The following is a 17,399-nucleotide window of genomic DNA, read 5'->3' on the forward strand; positions in this document are numbered from 1 at the left end:
AAACACGACAATCTTGAAAATACATTTCTAAATTAAAATGGCACTTTAAACGAAATGAAAAAGCAATACAAATAACGATGTGATAAAATGAAATCTACTATATAACCACCTCCCCAAATCCAAACATTTACCATCTCCAACCACCCCATTTACCATCACGCAAGCATCAGTATGAAGCAACAGGTGAAAATGACTAGCATATAACTTAAGAACTAAAGATAATTATAATAAATCAACATAAATAAGCCTAAAAAATTATTGTGTGGCCAAATAAAGCTGCCATATGTGTGTTCTTATCAAATGTGTTTGCATATACAGTTAATGTTGCCTAAAGGTGCGTACACACTGCCAGCGACATCGCGCGCGACAGCGACTCAATACCATTCATTTTCAATGCGAGCACAGCGACTTCCGGCGACACGAGCTGTTGCGACCGTTGGCGCTAGATGTGGGCGTGTCCTGCGACGCGACAAAGTTGAGAAAAGTTCAACTTTGGAGCGACTAACGGAAGCGACAGCCATTTTTAAGAAAAATACTGCGTGGAAAGGTGTATCTGAGATCGCAGGGATTTTGTGGACCCAGACAGACCGGCATTTGCATTTTCGCCGCAGATAAACAGCCGCTCTGGCAAACAACACGCCTGGTTTCTCATTCATCTTTGATATAAAGCATTTTATGTACTGATTCCATTTATATTTAGTCTTTTCCCTCCAAAATGTTTGTTTTTAGTGGCAAGAAAAGAGATTCGCTGTCAACAGCAATGGAATGGCATCCGTGAATGTCATTTATAAACGTTACTAGGCAACCAGTAGTGGGAACACCCACTAGCGACTTCACCGCCAGCCACTGGCGACCTGCAGCGATAAAGTCGCTGGCAGTGTGTACGCACCTTAAAGAGAATAAATAATATTTAGTCTTTAATACAAAGATATATATGACTGAACCTGTAGAGTTGCGTTCACAATCTGTAAGAATGAACTGCTCAGTCACATCACGAGATGATCAGAGATCATGTGCAGCATTCTCATAGATGACATTATTCTTGCAAACAGTTTTCAGTTGAATGAAACAGAGAAAAAGGAGTGATAACTCTTACATGCACTTGTTTCACGAGACTCGTGCTGCACGTCCCTGAACAAACAGAATCAGACGAGCGTTCACGGCTTTTCTGTTGTCTGTTCTTACAAATATAATAAAGTGTTTTCAAGATCATCTATGTGACTAATTCATTTTTTGTCATGTGTCACTCGAGACGTCTTCCAGGTCACCCGCCTGTTGCGGGTATATTAATAAAATGACTCCCGCATGAAATACATTTGAACGAAGAGCTCATGAACTGAATTGAGTCTCGTCACTTTTGGAGTGTGGCGGGAGCTATTTCACACTCTGGGTGCATATAAAAAAATAACGTACGTTCATAAAATCGCTCGTAGAAAATGCTCTTAACCTCTAAGATCAATAGTTATTGGGAAGGAGTCCCAGAACTCTATGAATGTTCGTGTGTTGGAGAAAAGCTTTCATTGCATTCAGAGCTCACTGCGCACACACATCAAATCAGACGTGCATTTTCTTTCAGCTGTTCTTCAAAATATAATCATGTTTCGTCAAACTAATTTCTTGTAATATATCACTCAGAAGTCTCCTTCCACAGTGGCTGCTACATCAGCAAAATAATCGGCATGAAAAATCTGTATTTGGCGGGTGTTCAATTCAAAACGTATTCACCAGAAGTAGCTGTATGACAAATTCAGAAGGAAATCAAAACAGTGTCAGTGACTTCAAGCTTTGCAATCACACGCACACTTTGTTGGAAAAGCAGCTCTAGACAGTTTTAAACGTTCATGCGTTGATGAATTGTGAGACACTTGTGGCTCGCGACCCATAGGTTCCCAACCACTGATCTAGTGCAGGTACAAATGTTAAAGTGGATGGTTGCAAAAGTATTTGGTGTGAACAGCCCCTTAGGTGGACGTCTTTAGCCATTGCGTCTTGCTCTCTTTTCAGCATTTCTCAGATTAGGCAATGGGTTCTAAAACAGTTTGTCAGGTAAGGAGTTCAATTTGGATATGTGTGTCTTGAGACCCTCGCGTACTGTTCCATTCAGTTCTGATTGAACAGCCCCTGTCTGGGCTCAAAGTCTGAGCTGCTTCACCACCAATAATATAACACTATGTCCACAAGAGGGACAATTAATACATACAGTATAAACCAAAGGAAACAACGTCAATTCAAAAATGTCTGTTTCTCAGCCCACTTGACAACCCTAAATATTAGTGATCGGTAGGTTGATGAATCTTTATGATCGTCACCTCTTTATCTTCCTGCAGGCCGCTGGTCTCCTCCTTCAGACTCTCCATCACCTGAGCCAACTTCTGCTCCTCCAGCAGTTTCTTCTTCTCCAGCTCCTCCTTCTGAGCCGACGCCTCCGTGATGATCTTCTCACTGCTCGCAGGAACGCTCCTCAACTCCTCCAGCTGAACAACACACAACAAACACTTACAAAACATCTACTACACCCTCCTCTTCCAATCAACTCACTTTCAGCACCAGGTCATTGGGGCTTTATGAAGGGAGGTTTGATTGTAAGGTCAGGGAGGAGGAAGACAGGTCATACACTCTCTTACAGTACCAGCAGACAGACAGATGTCTCACCTTCTCCTTGTCTTTCTGCAGCTGTTTCTGCAGTTTCTTGGTTTTGCTCTTGGTGTGTTTGAGTTTCTCTCGCACCTCCACATCCTGCAGGTCGAGCTGGGTGAATTTCTCCTTCTGGTTCTCGATGAACTTTGTCAGCTTCGTCAGTTTCCTTCAGAAGCAAAAACAACAATCTGAGCAACAGACCCCAAACCCACAATATAAATAGTGGTCGACCGATATGGATTGTATAATGGCTGATATCACACAATTTAATATAGTAAATAAAAAACATAAAATTCCAAATAAATAAAACTCTTATTTAGCACTATAACAGATAGCAGTTTCTTCTGATTTCAGTTTAGTAATTTATATGCACATGAAGAAATTGTTAATATATTAGGGAGGAAGAAATAACAGTACACAGTAGTCCAGCAACCACTGATGGCATGTCCACATTAACAAATCGCATTTACTCAAAAGAAATACAGAATCGCACCAATTGTACATGCAGTGCATAGTGAATAAGACATGCTCTGAGCACATGTGAAGGGCGTTGAAGTTGCACTCACGCACTTGTATGGATCCAGTGCGCGCAGCAGCAATCTCCTGAGTTTAAATGGCCCAGATCACCTGCTTGGATTGTCATCATGATTTGTGAACGAGAAGAATTTTTTTAATCCTGAAATATTTTTATTCTGGCTGATAGAATTCGTATGATTTTCACGAGGGTCGTGAATTACATCTCTTTAAACAGATATATGCGCATATAAGATATGCATATTTGCAGATGGTACATTAGTTTTATTAATATTTTCCATTTTATCATTAGACAAGACAGTTAAAATTTACAGGGAACTATTGAGGAGAGCGAATGAAACAGATGAGCTCTGATATACAGACTGTTTAAATGACACTGTTGCACACCGGTCTATTATTGTTGTAACATGACAGCATGTAACAACAAAATGAATTGTGACTAGTCGTTTACATGTCTCAGTTGCTTCACATGCAAGCAGGTTATTCTCAGCAGTCTCAAAAAACAAATCGGCCAAAGGGGTAAATTTAACGGCCTCTGCGATATATCGGTCGACCACTAATAGAGAGACATGAGGCCAGCAACTGAAGTGTATCATTCTCAGTGACATAAGATGGTCTCACTTCTCCACGTTCTTCAGCTCCTCGTTCTTCCCCTTCATCTCTTCTGTGAGTTGGCTGCTCTTGTCACGCAGTTCTTTTGTGTCTTCTTGAATCTGCTGTTTCTCAGATTCTCTCGTTGACACACGTTTCTCTAGATCATGCCTGAAGAACAAGAACATCACTAAGAATAACACCTGAAGTTCATTCAACAGCAGCAGCATAATTACACATCATCAACAGAGCACTACAAAGGGAGCACAATACATGCTGTAGGGTGTAGGGTATGGACGGAGAATCATGAAGTCATTGATTCTGAATGCAATGCACACATTCTTGCGAAGGGTCATAAAACCCCCACTCATGTGACTCGCCCCGCACCCCCCTCCTTAGATGAGTAAGGAATGTGAAAAGTTGAGAGACACACATGTTTCTCACATTTAAAGCCCAGAAGGGCTTATGTTTAAGGAAATATGTTTTTATCCCCGTAGGCTTTGGTATTTCTGCTGTATATCAAACTAGTAAGACTGTTTAGTTGTGTAGTAAAACTCTGAGGATATATATATATAGAGTCTAAGAGTGTATATTCACTTTTAAGTGTACCAAATACACGTTTCTTGGTATCAAATTAAACCTTACGACTTGCCCTAGCTGAATATAAATATATGGTTACGTTAAAAATGTATTCTGCTATGTTTTTACTGTCTTTTGAGTGATTAAACCCAAAATCCTGACCCGGTCATAAATTATGCAAATGACATGTAAATGAGCCTTGACAGGACAAAGAAACAATCTCGCGCCCAAAACGGAGGAGTCTCATTGGGCCAGTCCTCCCAGAGGAGGTGTGACCTCCCTGCCTTAAAAGTTAGGCTCCGGCATTGAATCTCTCTCTTGGCTTCTTCCCTCGTATCTCTTCAAGCTTTCTTTACTTTTCTTTTGTGTTACTTTCGTCAGACATGTCTTTTATTTTATTTGCCGTTTATCTCAGTCTTTTATTTGTCTTCGGACAAAGCTCAACACTTTACATTTCTAGAGCAATCCGATACCCTCCGGGTGAAAGGTTCTCTTAAGGTTTAACTGTTGTAACAAGTTTGCTACCCCTCTCTTTACTTTCCTTACCGTTTTTACTTTGTTTATTTTATGTTTGTTCTATGTTAAATGTTTGTTTGTTAAGTGTAGTGATATATCCTAGTTCCTTGTATTAAACTCAATTATACGTGTGATTGACTGTGTGTGTTGGTTACAAAACAAAGCCTCTTTAATGTGCGATTTTAAGCTACGAGCTGATATTATCAAAGTTAGTTAACGTGCTTTTGATGAGTAAGCTTATAACTAGGAATAACCCCTCTGGAGAATTGGATAAAGTAGGTTCCAAATAAAGTGGTTCGGCAGACGAACTGACTGGTTGCGGTAGCCTACGGGTCAATTCCATTGAGGTGTTATTAAAATTAATATAGACTGTCTGCATATGATGTATATTCCTAATTAATCATAATTCGTTGTGTTTAATTATCTATATATATTTGAAGCAGACTCTTGGACTATATAAGCCCGTTTGGGGCGTTTTTACATGTATGGGTGTTCGGGTCACACTGTATGATTAATCATTGATTTCGATCAGTAATATTAGTTGTACATTCCCCAAACCTGACCTGTTCACACACTACAAGGGTCATGCCAATCAGAAGATGGAGACACAACCCATGTTTTTTGGTGGTGTATTGAGATCCAGGAATTCTGGTTGAAGGTTCAGAGTTTTGTGTGACTTGTTGGGCACTCGGTTTTCGTTTTGTCTCAGACTCTGTTTTGGACAATAGGGTGTGTGGGGTAATGATGTGGGGAATAGTCACATAGAGAATTGGGTTCTGACCAGTGTAATTATCACCAGGCAGGTTATTTTGAGGGGTTGGAGGTCAGCTGTTGTGCCCCCATTTCGGGAGTGGTGCACAGAGATGGGGAGGGTGGCGGGTTTTGATGAGGTGTCATTTGGAAGATGGGGTAACTTGGATTAGTTTGTTGGGAAATGAGGCAACTATTTAGAGTTTTTGGAGGGCTCTCAGTGTGGGGCATGGATTGAGTGATTATTTTATATCAATTTTGTTTGCTTTTTTTATGGTGTGCATTTACTCATGTGTGACCACGGGGATGTTTGTTAGGGGTGTTGGTCCCATTCAATTCTATTGTAAGTGCCTCACTGTAGCAATTCTTTGCATCTTTTATTAATTTTTTTTAAGGAGGGATGAGTTGAAATTATATATTTTTTACTATGGCCTAATTATGAATATGCTACAAATACTTTAGATTGACTTGTTGAACCTTTATCATTCCTTTAAGACATCTATTGTGAAGAATTTTGGTTTGTATATAAACCCAGCAAAAAAGAAACATCCCTTTTTCAGGACACTGTATTTTAAAGAATATTTTGTAAAAAATTATATAAAACATTATTCCATTTCTGTTAGTCACATGTCTGTGAAACCTAAATGTCTTAGTTGTTGAATCTTTTTATGTCCATACATTCATTTTTGAACAGTTGAGTGTATTTTTATATAAGCATTGTTAACCCATCTAAACTTTTAGGTTGGTTTTGAAAATGGCAAATTCTTTCTTGGACTAGATTATAATGTGATGTCTGACTGTGACGGTCAGAGATGAATGAAAAAAAGAAAAGGTGTATCTGCCGTACTGCATTAATTAACATCAAATCACAGCTGGAATTATTGCAGAAAGTTATTACATTTTGATTATGAAGATTACAGAGTCACGCACTGAAATTGTTTGCAATCAGACTTGGAACGTGTTTTAGGAAATGGCAGTGAATTTAGATGTCATGTTGAAGTTGTGTTTGTAAATGTTTAATAAGCAGTTCAGTGGATGTTTGTCTTACACATAGAACTGGCAGAGCTGACTCCTCTTCTTGAAGATCTCATTTTCTAAAGTGAGGAACTCCACAGCTTTATTCTTCTCTCCTTCCAGAGCACTCTTCTCCTTCTCCACCAGCTTCACTCGATTCAGCTGCACACACATTCACCAACACACTAACATCAAGCCATTTACACAGGTTGTGCATCTCATGAGCAAAATAATGAAACAGCTGGGTGACAATAAGTCAACATACAGCACAACAATAGACTGAAGTGTTTAGCTCATGAAAGTAATGAATGTGGCTGTGGAACATGATGTTTCATCAGGTATTGAGTCACCTTCTCTCCTCTCTGCTCATTGAGCAACTCCACTCTTCTGCACAGGTTGTTGATGGGTTCTTTGAGACGACACGAACCGATGATGTCCTCCAGATACTCCAGCATACCCTCATCATGTTCGGTCTGACCTTTGGGCTTCATCATCGCAATCTGCTCCACCTCACCCTGACAATGACATGACAGAAAACACTTTTACAGAATACATAGATACAATCTGCTCCACCTCACCTTTAAGGAGAACACAGACAAATCTACACACAAACAGATCTGTCCATTTACATTTAATATATAGATTTCATCTGCTCAACTTCACTCTGACAACGTCACAGAACACATCTACAGCACAAAATGTAAACTAAAACAGCCTTGTAAAAATCAACTGACAGAACTCAGGGCTGAACAATAAGGATGTCCCTCTGGCATGAGGTCAGTGTGAGACAGTTTTAGGCCATTTGATGAACATAGATGGTTTATTCAGAATGACTTGTGATAGTGTCAGAAGCATCAGCTAGAATTGGTTGAAAATGTAAACAAATCTATTATTTTTTTACACCACATGTAGGGCATTATTTTCATAATCGATTAATTAATGATTATTAAAATGATTATTCGACTATACAGCAATTACTTCAATGATTAATAATTAGCTCTTAACCAATTACTCAGCTTGTGCCCCGACTTAAAAGGTTGCATTAAACGAGCTTACTAATAAAAGGACAAAATCATCTTTTAAAATACCTCATAAAATGGCACTGAATTAAAAGGGATAAATAATTTTAATAAAGTTGATTTCAGTAAAGAAATTAACTATAGCATTTTTTTTTTTTTAAAAAACTTATTTTCCATTTTAAAATGTCTAATAATCCTTAACAAGATGCATTTTCTTGGGAAACAACATATTTAAGATACATCCTTGTATTTAAGTGTATTTTTTCACTTGGTTATAATTCTGCGAGTGCAGTAAAGACAAAATATACTTATTTAAGTTTAAATATCTGATATGCTGCTTCTCAGGTGAGTGCATCTTTTTTTTAAAAGATTTCTAGATATTTTAAAATATTTGTATTTTTAATATTATATTCAACATTCTCAGATTCTGCAGTATAGCTGCTAAATAAATGTAAGTTTTCTTTAAAGGAGTTTTGGATATTTTGATTCAATAAATCACGAGTCATTATAATCTAGCTGCATTAATCGTGTGCGCTCAAGGGATGAGTGTCCCGTGACAGTGCACATCAGCTGGTGCAGTTTCAATCTCTCCCCTTAGATTGGGACAGTCACACAACTCATAGAAGAGGCGCTGACCCAACAGAGAAATTACAGTTTTGGAGTTTGTAGTTAATTACATAACCCGCTTCCACATTATTTGAACTTTAATAAAGATATAACACATTAAATATAACTGCATTTAAGATGTAACACCGGGGTGTTTCCTTTAAAGACAATCAACATGCAAGTTTTGCTTCAGTGGAGCGGCAGCTCCAGATCCACAACGAGAGTGCTTCTCTATTTACTTATTTTGTATTTTTGTATAATTTGCTCATACTTTTAATGAATCATCTGATTGTAGTTTTTATTTAAACATGGTTATTTGAGACAACCACGATTATTGTGCACTTTAAAATTTTAAGTGAAATGTAAAGTGAATATAGAAATGCCATGAACATGATTTCTCACCGCGATTAACATTTTGAATCAAAACAATGGATTCACAACGAGCCATTCACACCTGGAGCGAACTTTCACACACTGGCAAAGCAAAGCTTTATTTTTTTTTACAGTGAGTGTTGATTTCGTTTCTTTGCTGGTTTGCCCTGATCAATAAAATATGAGTGTCAGCAGCAGCTGCGGTTCCCAAAACCAGTGCAACAAAAAAGCAGTTTTGACCACCGACATTAAACGCTGAAGGAACGAGGAAGACATGAAATGCCTTAAACAATTTTTTTACTCATATGGGTTCTCTTAACATGTAAATAATATTGCTGCATCACTTGCTTGCATCCCCTTAAAAAAAAAAAAAAAAAAAAACTGATCTTATGTGGATTGTCTTCCATATTGCTGCATTTTTGTGGTCCAGGCGAGTTCTCTTATATCTCGAATATAACATATTGTGGCATCTTTGCCTTGTATTAACTTTACGGATCTTACGTGTTTTTCTTCACCAAATATGAATAATATTAATACTATTGCTGACTTGCAGTGAACTCTGTATGTCTTTGTATTAAAATGCCTTTCTATGCTAAAACATGGTGGTTTCTCCACACAATTATGTAATAGTTATTGCCGTACAATTGTTAATAGTCGTTAACAGCTATGCTGTTGTTAGAAAGTATTAAAGTATCTATTCATAGGTCAGACTGAACATGAGTATTATTGTGTGCATTAGTCTTTGAGCGTTTAAATTAGGTCTGCACGATTTGAGGAAAATGTCATATTGCGATATAATAAACAAATGCAATCATGATTCAACTTGTCATCAAGGAAAATGCACACATAGATTACTGATAATGCTAAAAGGTGTATTTTTCAACTCATACAAACTAGCTACAACTATTATGCACATTCTTTCCAAATTAAAATAATACTTTTACAAAATTAAATATCTTTGCATTACTGCAAACTTGTTATTTTCTCAATATTACACCTAAATTAAATAGAACAATAAATAAGAACATACAAATTTTCATGAAAATAAGATTATCCAATCAAACAGGGACATTTAATCAGGATGTAACATGTACTTTCTATGAGTTCTTTTGAAAAGGATACTGGACATAAAAGTGTGCTTCACTCAAACCACTAAAACTGTTGTTGTTAGTTTTTGTTTGTTTTAAATGACCAACTGGTATTTCCAAATCCTCTTTCTAAAAAGTTCTACTTAAATCGCTGGTACCTCTTGTCCAGTGTGTGGATCATTTTCTGAAATCCCACTTTGCTAACGGTGCATCATGTCTCTTGCCAAGCAGTGCATTATGGAGTCAGTGATTTCTTATATCTCTGTGAAGATTTGTCATATGGCGTGACACTCGCAAATACATCTGTAATTGTGCTTTGTATTGTTTGGCTTACAGGTTGTTTCAGCGGTCTCTTTACTAATCTGGGCTTTCACCTTTATGCATTCATAACACTTTTGCTGTTTCAGGTTCTGATCTAAATTTGTTGTGTTCCCACGTGATGTAACAACTTTAATTTTGCACAGTACCTCTCTCTGCTCAGCGTCGGTTATCTTAAAGCCAAAATATCTCCATATAACCAGGGTTTTTCCTGGCACAAAATGAGGTGATACCATACTGATAAAAAAGTGACGTTAAAAACACAAATGTTGGCTTTGCGTTAATACACTCCTAATGACATGACAACTGAATACTAGTGTTCATTTTGTCAGCTGTTTTTTTAATTGTCATATTTAAATAACATTTAGTCATATTGACATTTTAGCCAAAAGAGTATTATTTATAAGCATTTGTCAATCTTGTCTATCCAAAACCAATAAATAAATATAAATACACACACACACACACGTATACATACACTTATATACGTGTGTGTGTGTGTATACACTTTATTGTTGTCATTTTTTTGTTATTTTTCACATAAGATTGGTCTTATCATGATGACGTTGTGAGCTGCAGACAGCAGGGGTGAGAGACGAGCGTCTCGCCTTAGTTCGCATCAGTCGGCGGAACTTGAAATCTCTAACCGGTCTCGACTCCCGCTCAGATTGGGTTGAAGCGGCTCTGACCGCACCGAGAATGACAGTTTTGGAGTTTGTGTTTATTTACATGTCACGCTCCCGTATTATATGAACTTTAATTATTGCCAAGCTGTGATCTGTGATATTTTTTTTTTGCCACCAGTTCACCGTCGGTCTGCTCGGCGTCCATCTTCACCTGATTTCCACGCTGCACACCAGAAACTCATATGACCACATGTGCCACTCCCTAAACCGAGACTGACTGGTCACGTTTTACTTAGCGGTGCAGAAAATGGGCAAACAGCTTAGAGAGAATGGGCTGTCACATCCACACATGCACTCGTTTATTTAATAAAATCACAGCATTTTGCCATCATATAATCGCACAGGCTGACATCGCGATAGCGATATGATTAATCGTGTTTAATCGATATGATTAAATGCAGCACTAGTTTAAATGTTATCACATTTAATTAGTAACACAGAATTTTGAGCAAATATATAACAAGTAGATTAACATGGCAATAAGATACAATCAAACATTTGTTTTAACAGCCATTATGAATGACTATGTACATATAATACAGTCCAGAGTCAGTTTGTCCAGCAGGTGACTAGAAATTGTTTTTGAAGTGTCTCAAATGTCTTATTTCTCATTAAGCAAATCAACAACAAACTCCTCATCGCTGCTGCATGTAGAAAATAATCATGCATAAATCACCTTGTGTGTGACCCTATTTTGTCTTTATTATTGGATGTCTCTGTGCTAGTTATTTCATTATACTAATAATGCTTCTAAATCAGCAATGGCAGCATTGTACTTAACACTGTGTATTGTGTTACTCTGAAGCCCGAAGTATGGTTCATTTGACACTACGTCTACAGCGTGTGACATTAATATCACCATATGCATGTCCAAGTTTTGTAACGGCACAATTACGAGGCAGTTAAAAAGCTCCAAATATCCAATAAATAACAGGCAATCAACAAAAACAAGAATGCCAGCTTTTCAAGTCACATTACAATTTAAATATTAAAAATGTAAATGCAGTCATCACAAACACGAACAACAATGTATAACTTTTAGTGTCAATCAAAGCTTCTCACAATATGATCAAAATAATTCACGGAGATGGATCAAGTAAAAGACATAATCAGGTGAATAAACTCAATGAACAGCATATATATGTTCATAAGAGACAAGTGGAGTAGATAAATCATATTAAACTGAATGATTATGTATATGATAAAAGGTACGGGAGGCTCGCTCCTGCCTCACTGAAGCAGCACACACAATATTGGGGTTGGCCTTGTCGTTCACACACGCCAATATTTACGTGCTGCTAAAGCGGGGAAGGAAGAGTGGACAAAGGTTGCCCTTTGACCTAGGATTTCAATGACTTTTGCTAAGTTCAGTATATGAGTCCTTAAAATCCTACAGCAGCAGCAGATGTTTGTACCTTTCTGCAATGTTGAAAACCATGATGCGCTGCTACAGCAGTCTAAGGTCACTGGGTTATGTGCTTGGATTGCAGTTCACCTAAATTAAGCATTAATTCATCCTAATTGTGCTTGTAAAGGATAGAGAATACACAACATGCCTGAATAAAGCTGTATGTGATTACCTGTAGAATGAGGAAGCGATTGTGATCCAGATCGATGCCGTGGCTGCGCAGTAATGTGCCCACATCTTTGAAGGTGGCTTTCCTACCGTTGATGTGATATGCAGAGGAATTATCTTTCCCTGCAGTTCTCGACACATAGAAGGAACTGTTGGGGATAACATCATAATCGTCTCCCTCCTGAACAAACAATTAACACAGAAAAACGAGACAAAAAATAAATATTAGAACAAATTTTAAGAAACTGTTCAGAATGATCAAGATTTTGTATTTGTTTTATGAAATAAATTCAGTTCAAGAAACACTACCATGATGTCAACTTACACTTGTACTACAACATTTAGAAGTATTATTTGTAAGCATGACAATGAGAATTATGGCTGGGTATTAATAAATATTCGGTTTCATATATATAGTATAGGTATAGTTTGGTTACAATGTGTAATTTGCATACATATGAAATCAAAATCTCAGCTAATACTCTCAATTATAAAGGGATCTTCAAAACTTCATGGGAATCCTTCTAGGTACAATTAGAAAATGGAGATTGCCATTAGTTTATAATATGGGTCACATTTTTGCTTTTAACATTTTTTAAATTCAGTGTACGCCATTAATAAATGTCTTGAAATAGCATATATTATGCTGCATAAATGCTTTTGTTACCCGTTTAATGCAGAATGTTTATCAAGTATTTACATACATGATATGTAGAACAAGGGCTAAATCGCTACTGTTAAAGACTACCAGCATCAGCCAGTGAGCACACATGCACCTTTTTTCTTTATTGTATCAGTGTGTCATTACAATTAAATGTTTCTTTTTTCTTAAATCAACATTTGACTAAAGAACAGAAAGGAAGAGAGACATTCTTCAATGACAAATGGATTGTGTGGATCTGGTCTTTGGACACACACTACACAGAACGAGTCAAACCAAACTTTTACTCTCAACAAACTGTGAAAGGTTACTATTCAATCACTGCTAAGTGAAATCTCATTTTCCAGCTTGTGGAGAATCATACATTTTCGAGTTATCATACGATATATGGACATGACCTCCACCATTTTTAATGACTTCGATATAGCCCGCTGTGGTTACATAAGAATTAATGTCACCAACATTTCAGCCAGTTGCGCTGCTTCTGTCCTCTCATCTGCTCCGTATCAGAGGTGGGACTCAGGCAGGTCCACACACACGAAGATTACATGTTACTTCGAGGCTAATAGGTGTTTATCCTGATGACTGCACAATTCCAGCCAGAAAGTTTGGGAGAATGAGTTAAATGGACTTGGTTTCAAAGCCGCATTCCACAGTTCCGGTGTGGGAACATTTTAGCCTTAAGCCGAATGAGAGAAGAGAACCAATTAATGTGATCGAGCCGGATTGTCGACATGGTTTAAAAACAGTAACAATGAAAAGTGACAATAGAAAAAGCTCATGTAAAACATAACCATCCAATCCAGTTTTCCGAGCTGGGAGCAAAAACTGCAGTTGGAAATGGAGAGGGGCCTTCACAACTTTCACAAACAGTTTTTTACATTCCAATGTCTGAATATTGTTCAGAATTAAAAGTTCACTTTGAAAGGGTGTACTTGCATTACTATGCTATTATTGTTATGATCCCTTGTTGTCTGTCCCGTGTTTTCTGTTTCACCCGTCTCTGTTCACATTCCATGTCACGTTTTCCTTGTTGTCCGCCCCGTGTTTCACTGTCTTCGTGTTAAAACTACATTTCCCATGATCCCCAGCACTCATCACTGCCAGCCTTGTGTCATTGTGCTCACCTGATTGTAGTTTGTCATCATCTTGTATCCAGTGTATATATACCCTGTTTGTTCTCCATTCCCTTGTCTATCGTTGATGTTTATGGATGCTTGCTCGTGAACCCTGTTTATGCCTCTCGTGTTTTGTTCCATTTAATGTCTTCCGTGTTTTGTTTCTATTTTTTCCCATCGTGGATGTTTTGTTTGTTCCTGTTTTGGTTGTCTTATTAATTCAATAAAAACCCTGCGTTTGGATCCTTGCCCCTCGTCTGCCTTCCTGCTCATCATTACAATTATAATATCATTATTTCAATGGCATAAAATGGTCTTAAAATGACAATATCTTTTATCATAATTATTTCTAGGACAATATATCATCCAACAAAATTAGCTATCGTGACAGTCCTAAGAATCACACACTTTTTTTTTTTTGCATAGTGCAAAATTTGGTCACATACATGAGTGATTTACTTTATTATAGAGGGTTGCTATTTGGGAGTAAAAGATCAATCTTGAGATTTAAGAATCAATATCAAGATGGTTCAAATTAAGATTGTGATGCATATAAAAAAATAAATAAAAGAAATCTACAGTATTTTTACCAAATCCTAAGAATGAGAAAATTAGAATCTTTCTAAATCCCAGGAGGCTCCTGCCATTATTAAAGATTATGAAAAGTGTCAGTAGTAAAAAAAATAAAAATCTCAATAGTCCTAATTTTCATGCAAAACATATTTATTTTAATTAAATTGGGAAATATGACCCTCACATTTCTTGACAGATTTCATGAGATTCACCCTAAAGCTCCATACATCATAGCTGTAAATATCTAAACTGTCAAACTCAAATATTTTAACAAATTCAGTTAAACAAATTCCAAAAAAAAAAAAGTTACAAAGCATAACACGTGTCAAAACCAGACGTGCCGCAACACGTGATAAAAGGTATATTTTCCATGTTAATCAGAGTTTTTGTCCTAAACAGCCGTGATACACAACGAGCGATAGGGCTTTCTATTTTTGAAATGGTTTCTATTATTTCTGCGACGTCACACCAGGCAGCACAGTCAACAAATGGGTCTAAAACCGTATATTAACATCGCCATCTCACTAGCTGATTCAGAACCACTTTTGGCAGAGGGTGTCACACATAAACCGCATGTTGTGCTTGAGGTCTCGCTCTCTTCAGTCGGAGCTCTGTCTCTCTCACACACCCACACAATGGGAGTGGGGAGACATAGCGGCTCATTCTGACTTTCTCTCAGCTTCAGTCACGTGAAGATCGGCAAAATAACAACAGGAGGACCGCGTGAGCATAAACAATCGTAACAGACTGGAGGAGAATGCGACTCAAAGTAACTTTTCCCTGTGTGTGAGATTGTGTATTTATCTCCTCTGGGCTTTCTGTAGAAAGTGTTACGACGCTTGTGAGAAAATTAGTTGTGTTCAATAAACATACAGTTTCATCTGTGAATACAGTGTTTTCTACATTTTACCATCAATTACACTCATTTTATGGTGTAACATCTGGTGTGAACAGACAAATTGCTTTACACTAGAATCTTACTGCGTCACATCTGGTTTGGACAAGGCATAAGACATAAAAACACAACCAATGACCAAAAATGTCAGGTATAGTTCAGCACTGGCTAGGGTTGTGTACCGAAACCCGATGCCAATATGGCAAAGTGAACTATATGAACCAAACCTTATCAGAACGCAGATTTTGGTGCCACTTAAATGTCTGAGCTGTTGATTGAAATATTTGCTCAGAAAGGGACATAAGAAGCATCATCACCACACATGATCGCTAGTTAAATTATACTGCATTCATGTGGTGTTAGAATAATCGGAAAAATTATTTCCAGACTGACAAAATTCACGTGAATGCAAGTCGGAACAACAACACGGAAAGTTGATTAACATGGCAGACAAGAGTGATTGGCTGACGGTAAGAACATTTAATGGTTAATGGGACAAAATCACATATTGCATATACGGTTTCAGGCTGTTAATGTAGTGGTTAATGTACAGGTGCAGGGACAAAATCACATCGTAATATAAAGCTCTGATAATACAAATCCAACACATCTGATGAGCGCGTCAATGAAGCAATTACACTTGCTCTGATGGCAGCAGGTAGCCTACCGTTAGATAGCTACATTAAATGTGCTTAAATTAAAATGCCTAAAGCTAAACCTCCTAAAGTGTGGTTGTATTTCGCAAGAAAGGATTCACACCGTGAAGAGCAACAAATGTCTTACAACAATTGTGTGTAAAGGGGGAAACACGACAAAGCTAATTCAACATTTGAGGACACCTGGGATAAACTTCAAAGCAGAGGGATGCACAGTGTTCAACAGCTTGCGGACATCAGCTGGCAGTGTGAGCATTCCCGGCCCCGTCAGACCAACCCTAGACCACTGATTATGACGATGACAGCAGCCTTTCTGCCGCCTAGTAGGCTAATGTAACATTGATTGAAAATCTTGCATTTATGCTAACAAATGATCAAGCAATTTGTAAAATATTTAACATTAATTATGTTTATAATTTTGGCTCTCCAGCTAGTAGCACTAGTTACAGTGACCCCATTGACCTTGGTAAAGGCTACTCTATCAAAGGAGGTGGAGGAATTCCACAAGGCTATGACCAAATTTGCGGTCAAAGGACTGCATACTTTTTCCACTGTGGAATCTCCATGGTTTAAGTACAAAAAATAAAGTAATGTGAAACAATTATGTCTTTAATTGATGCGTTTAAAAACTGTGCTATTACATTTTTCAAAAATAAATAAAATCCATTAATACAGAGAGATGGCCACTGCCCTTAATTCCCACTACCGACCAGGGATGTTCTGTCCAACACACTTATGTGACTTTTCCACTGCATGGTACAACTTACCTCAACTCTTGCTCACTTTTTGGGGGGTTTTTCCCACTGTGGATAGTACTAAGAATCTGATAGTATCAGCTCGGTCGAGGTTCCAAGGGAGCCGAGCTGATACTAAATGTGACATCAAAATCCTGCAGATCACTGATTGAAACGGGAGAATCGTCACTATCAGCGTCACTGGATTTCCGACATCAACCTGATATCAACCATCAAGGAAATGTGGAAGTGACTCGAACAAATGGGTGCCAACTAAACCGGCAAGCAATGGAAGGGAGAATGCCCTGGACTGTTGATCCACGATGGAGGACGGTATGTTTTGTTAGGTTAACTCTATACTCTTCTTGAAAGCTTCAATTTATTTAGTTGACCAGCTACTGAAAGCTTCTAAAACAACAAGGTCAATTTAACTGTTACAGTTGTGTAAATCACCATGCAACAACTGCTTTATGCAG

General features: G+C 37.7%; 1 protein-coding gene across 1 annotated transcript in view; it reads right to left on the reverse strand.

Moving 5' to 3' along the window:
• smc4 (structural maintenance of chromosomes 4) overlaps positions 1–17,399 on the reverse strand; it is a 54,873-nt gene that overhangs the window by 16,905 nt on the left and 20,569 nt on the right. Inside the window, exons 5-10 of the mRNA XM_052110314.1 lie at positions 12,291–12,467; positions 6,972–7,136; positions 6,656–6,783; positions 3,793–3,933; positions 2,653–2,803; positions 2,310–2,474 (exon numbers count right to left, since the gene is read on the reverse strand). Of these exons, the coding sequence (XP_051966274.1) occupies positions 2,310–2,474; positions 2,653–2,803; positions 3,793–3,933; positions 6,656–6,783; positions 6,972–7,136; positions 12,291–12,467 (927 nt within the window). The remainder of the gene's footprint in view (positions 1–2,309; positions 2,475–2,652; positions 2,804–3,792; positions 3,934–6,655; positions 6,784–6,971; positions 7,137–12,290; positions 12,468–17,399) is intronic.

This window comes from Xyrauchen texanus, chromosome 38 (genome assembly GCF_025860055.1).
Source record: "Xyrauchen texanus isolate HMW12.3.18 chromosome 38, RBS_HiC_50CHRs, whole genome shotgun sequence".
Taxonomy (NCBI): domain Eukaryota; kingdom Metazoa; phylum Chordata; class Actinopteri; order Cypriniformes; family Catostomidae; genus Xyrauchen; species Xyrauchen texanus.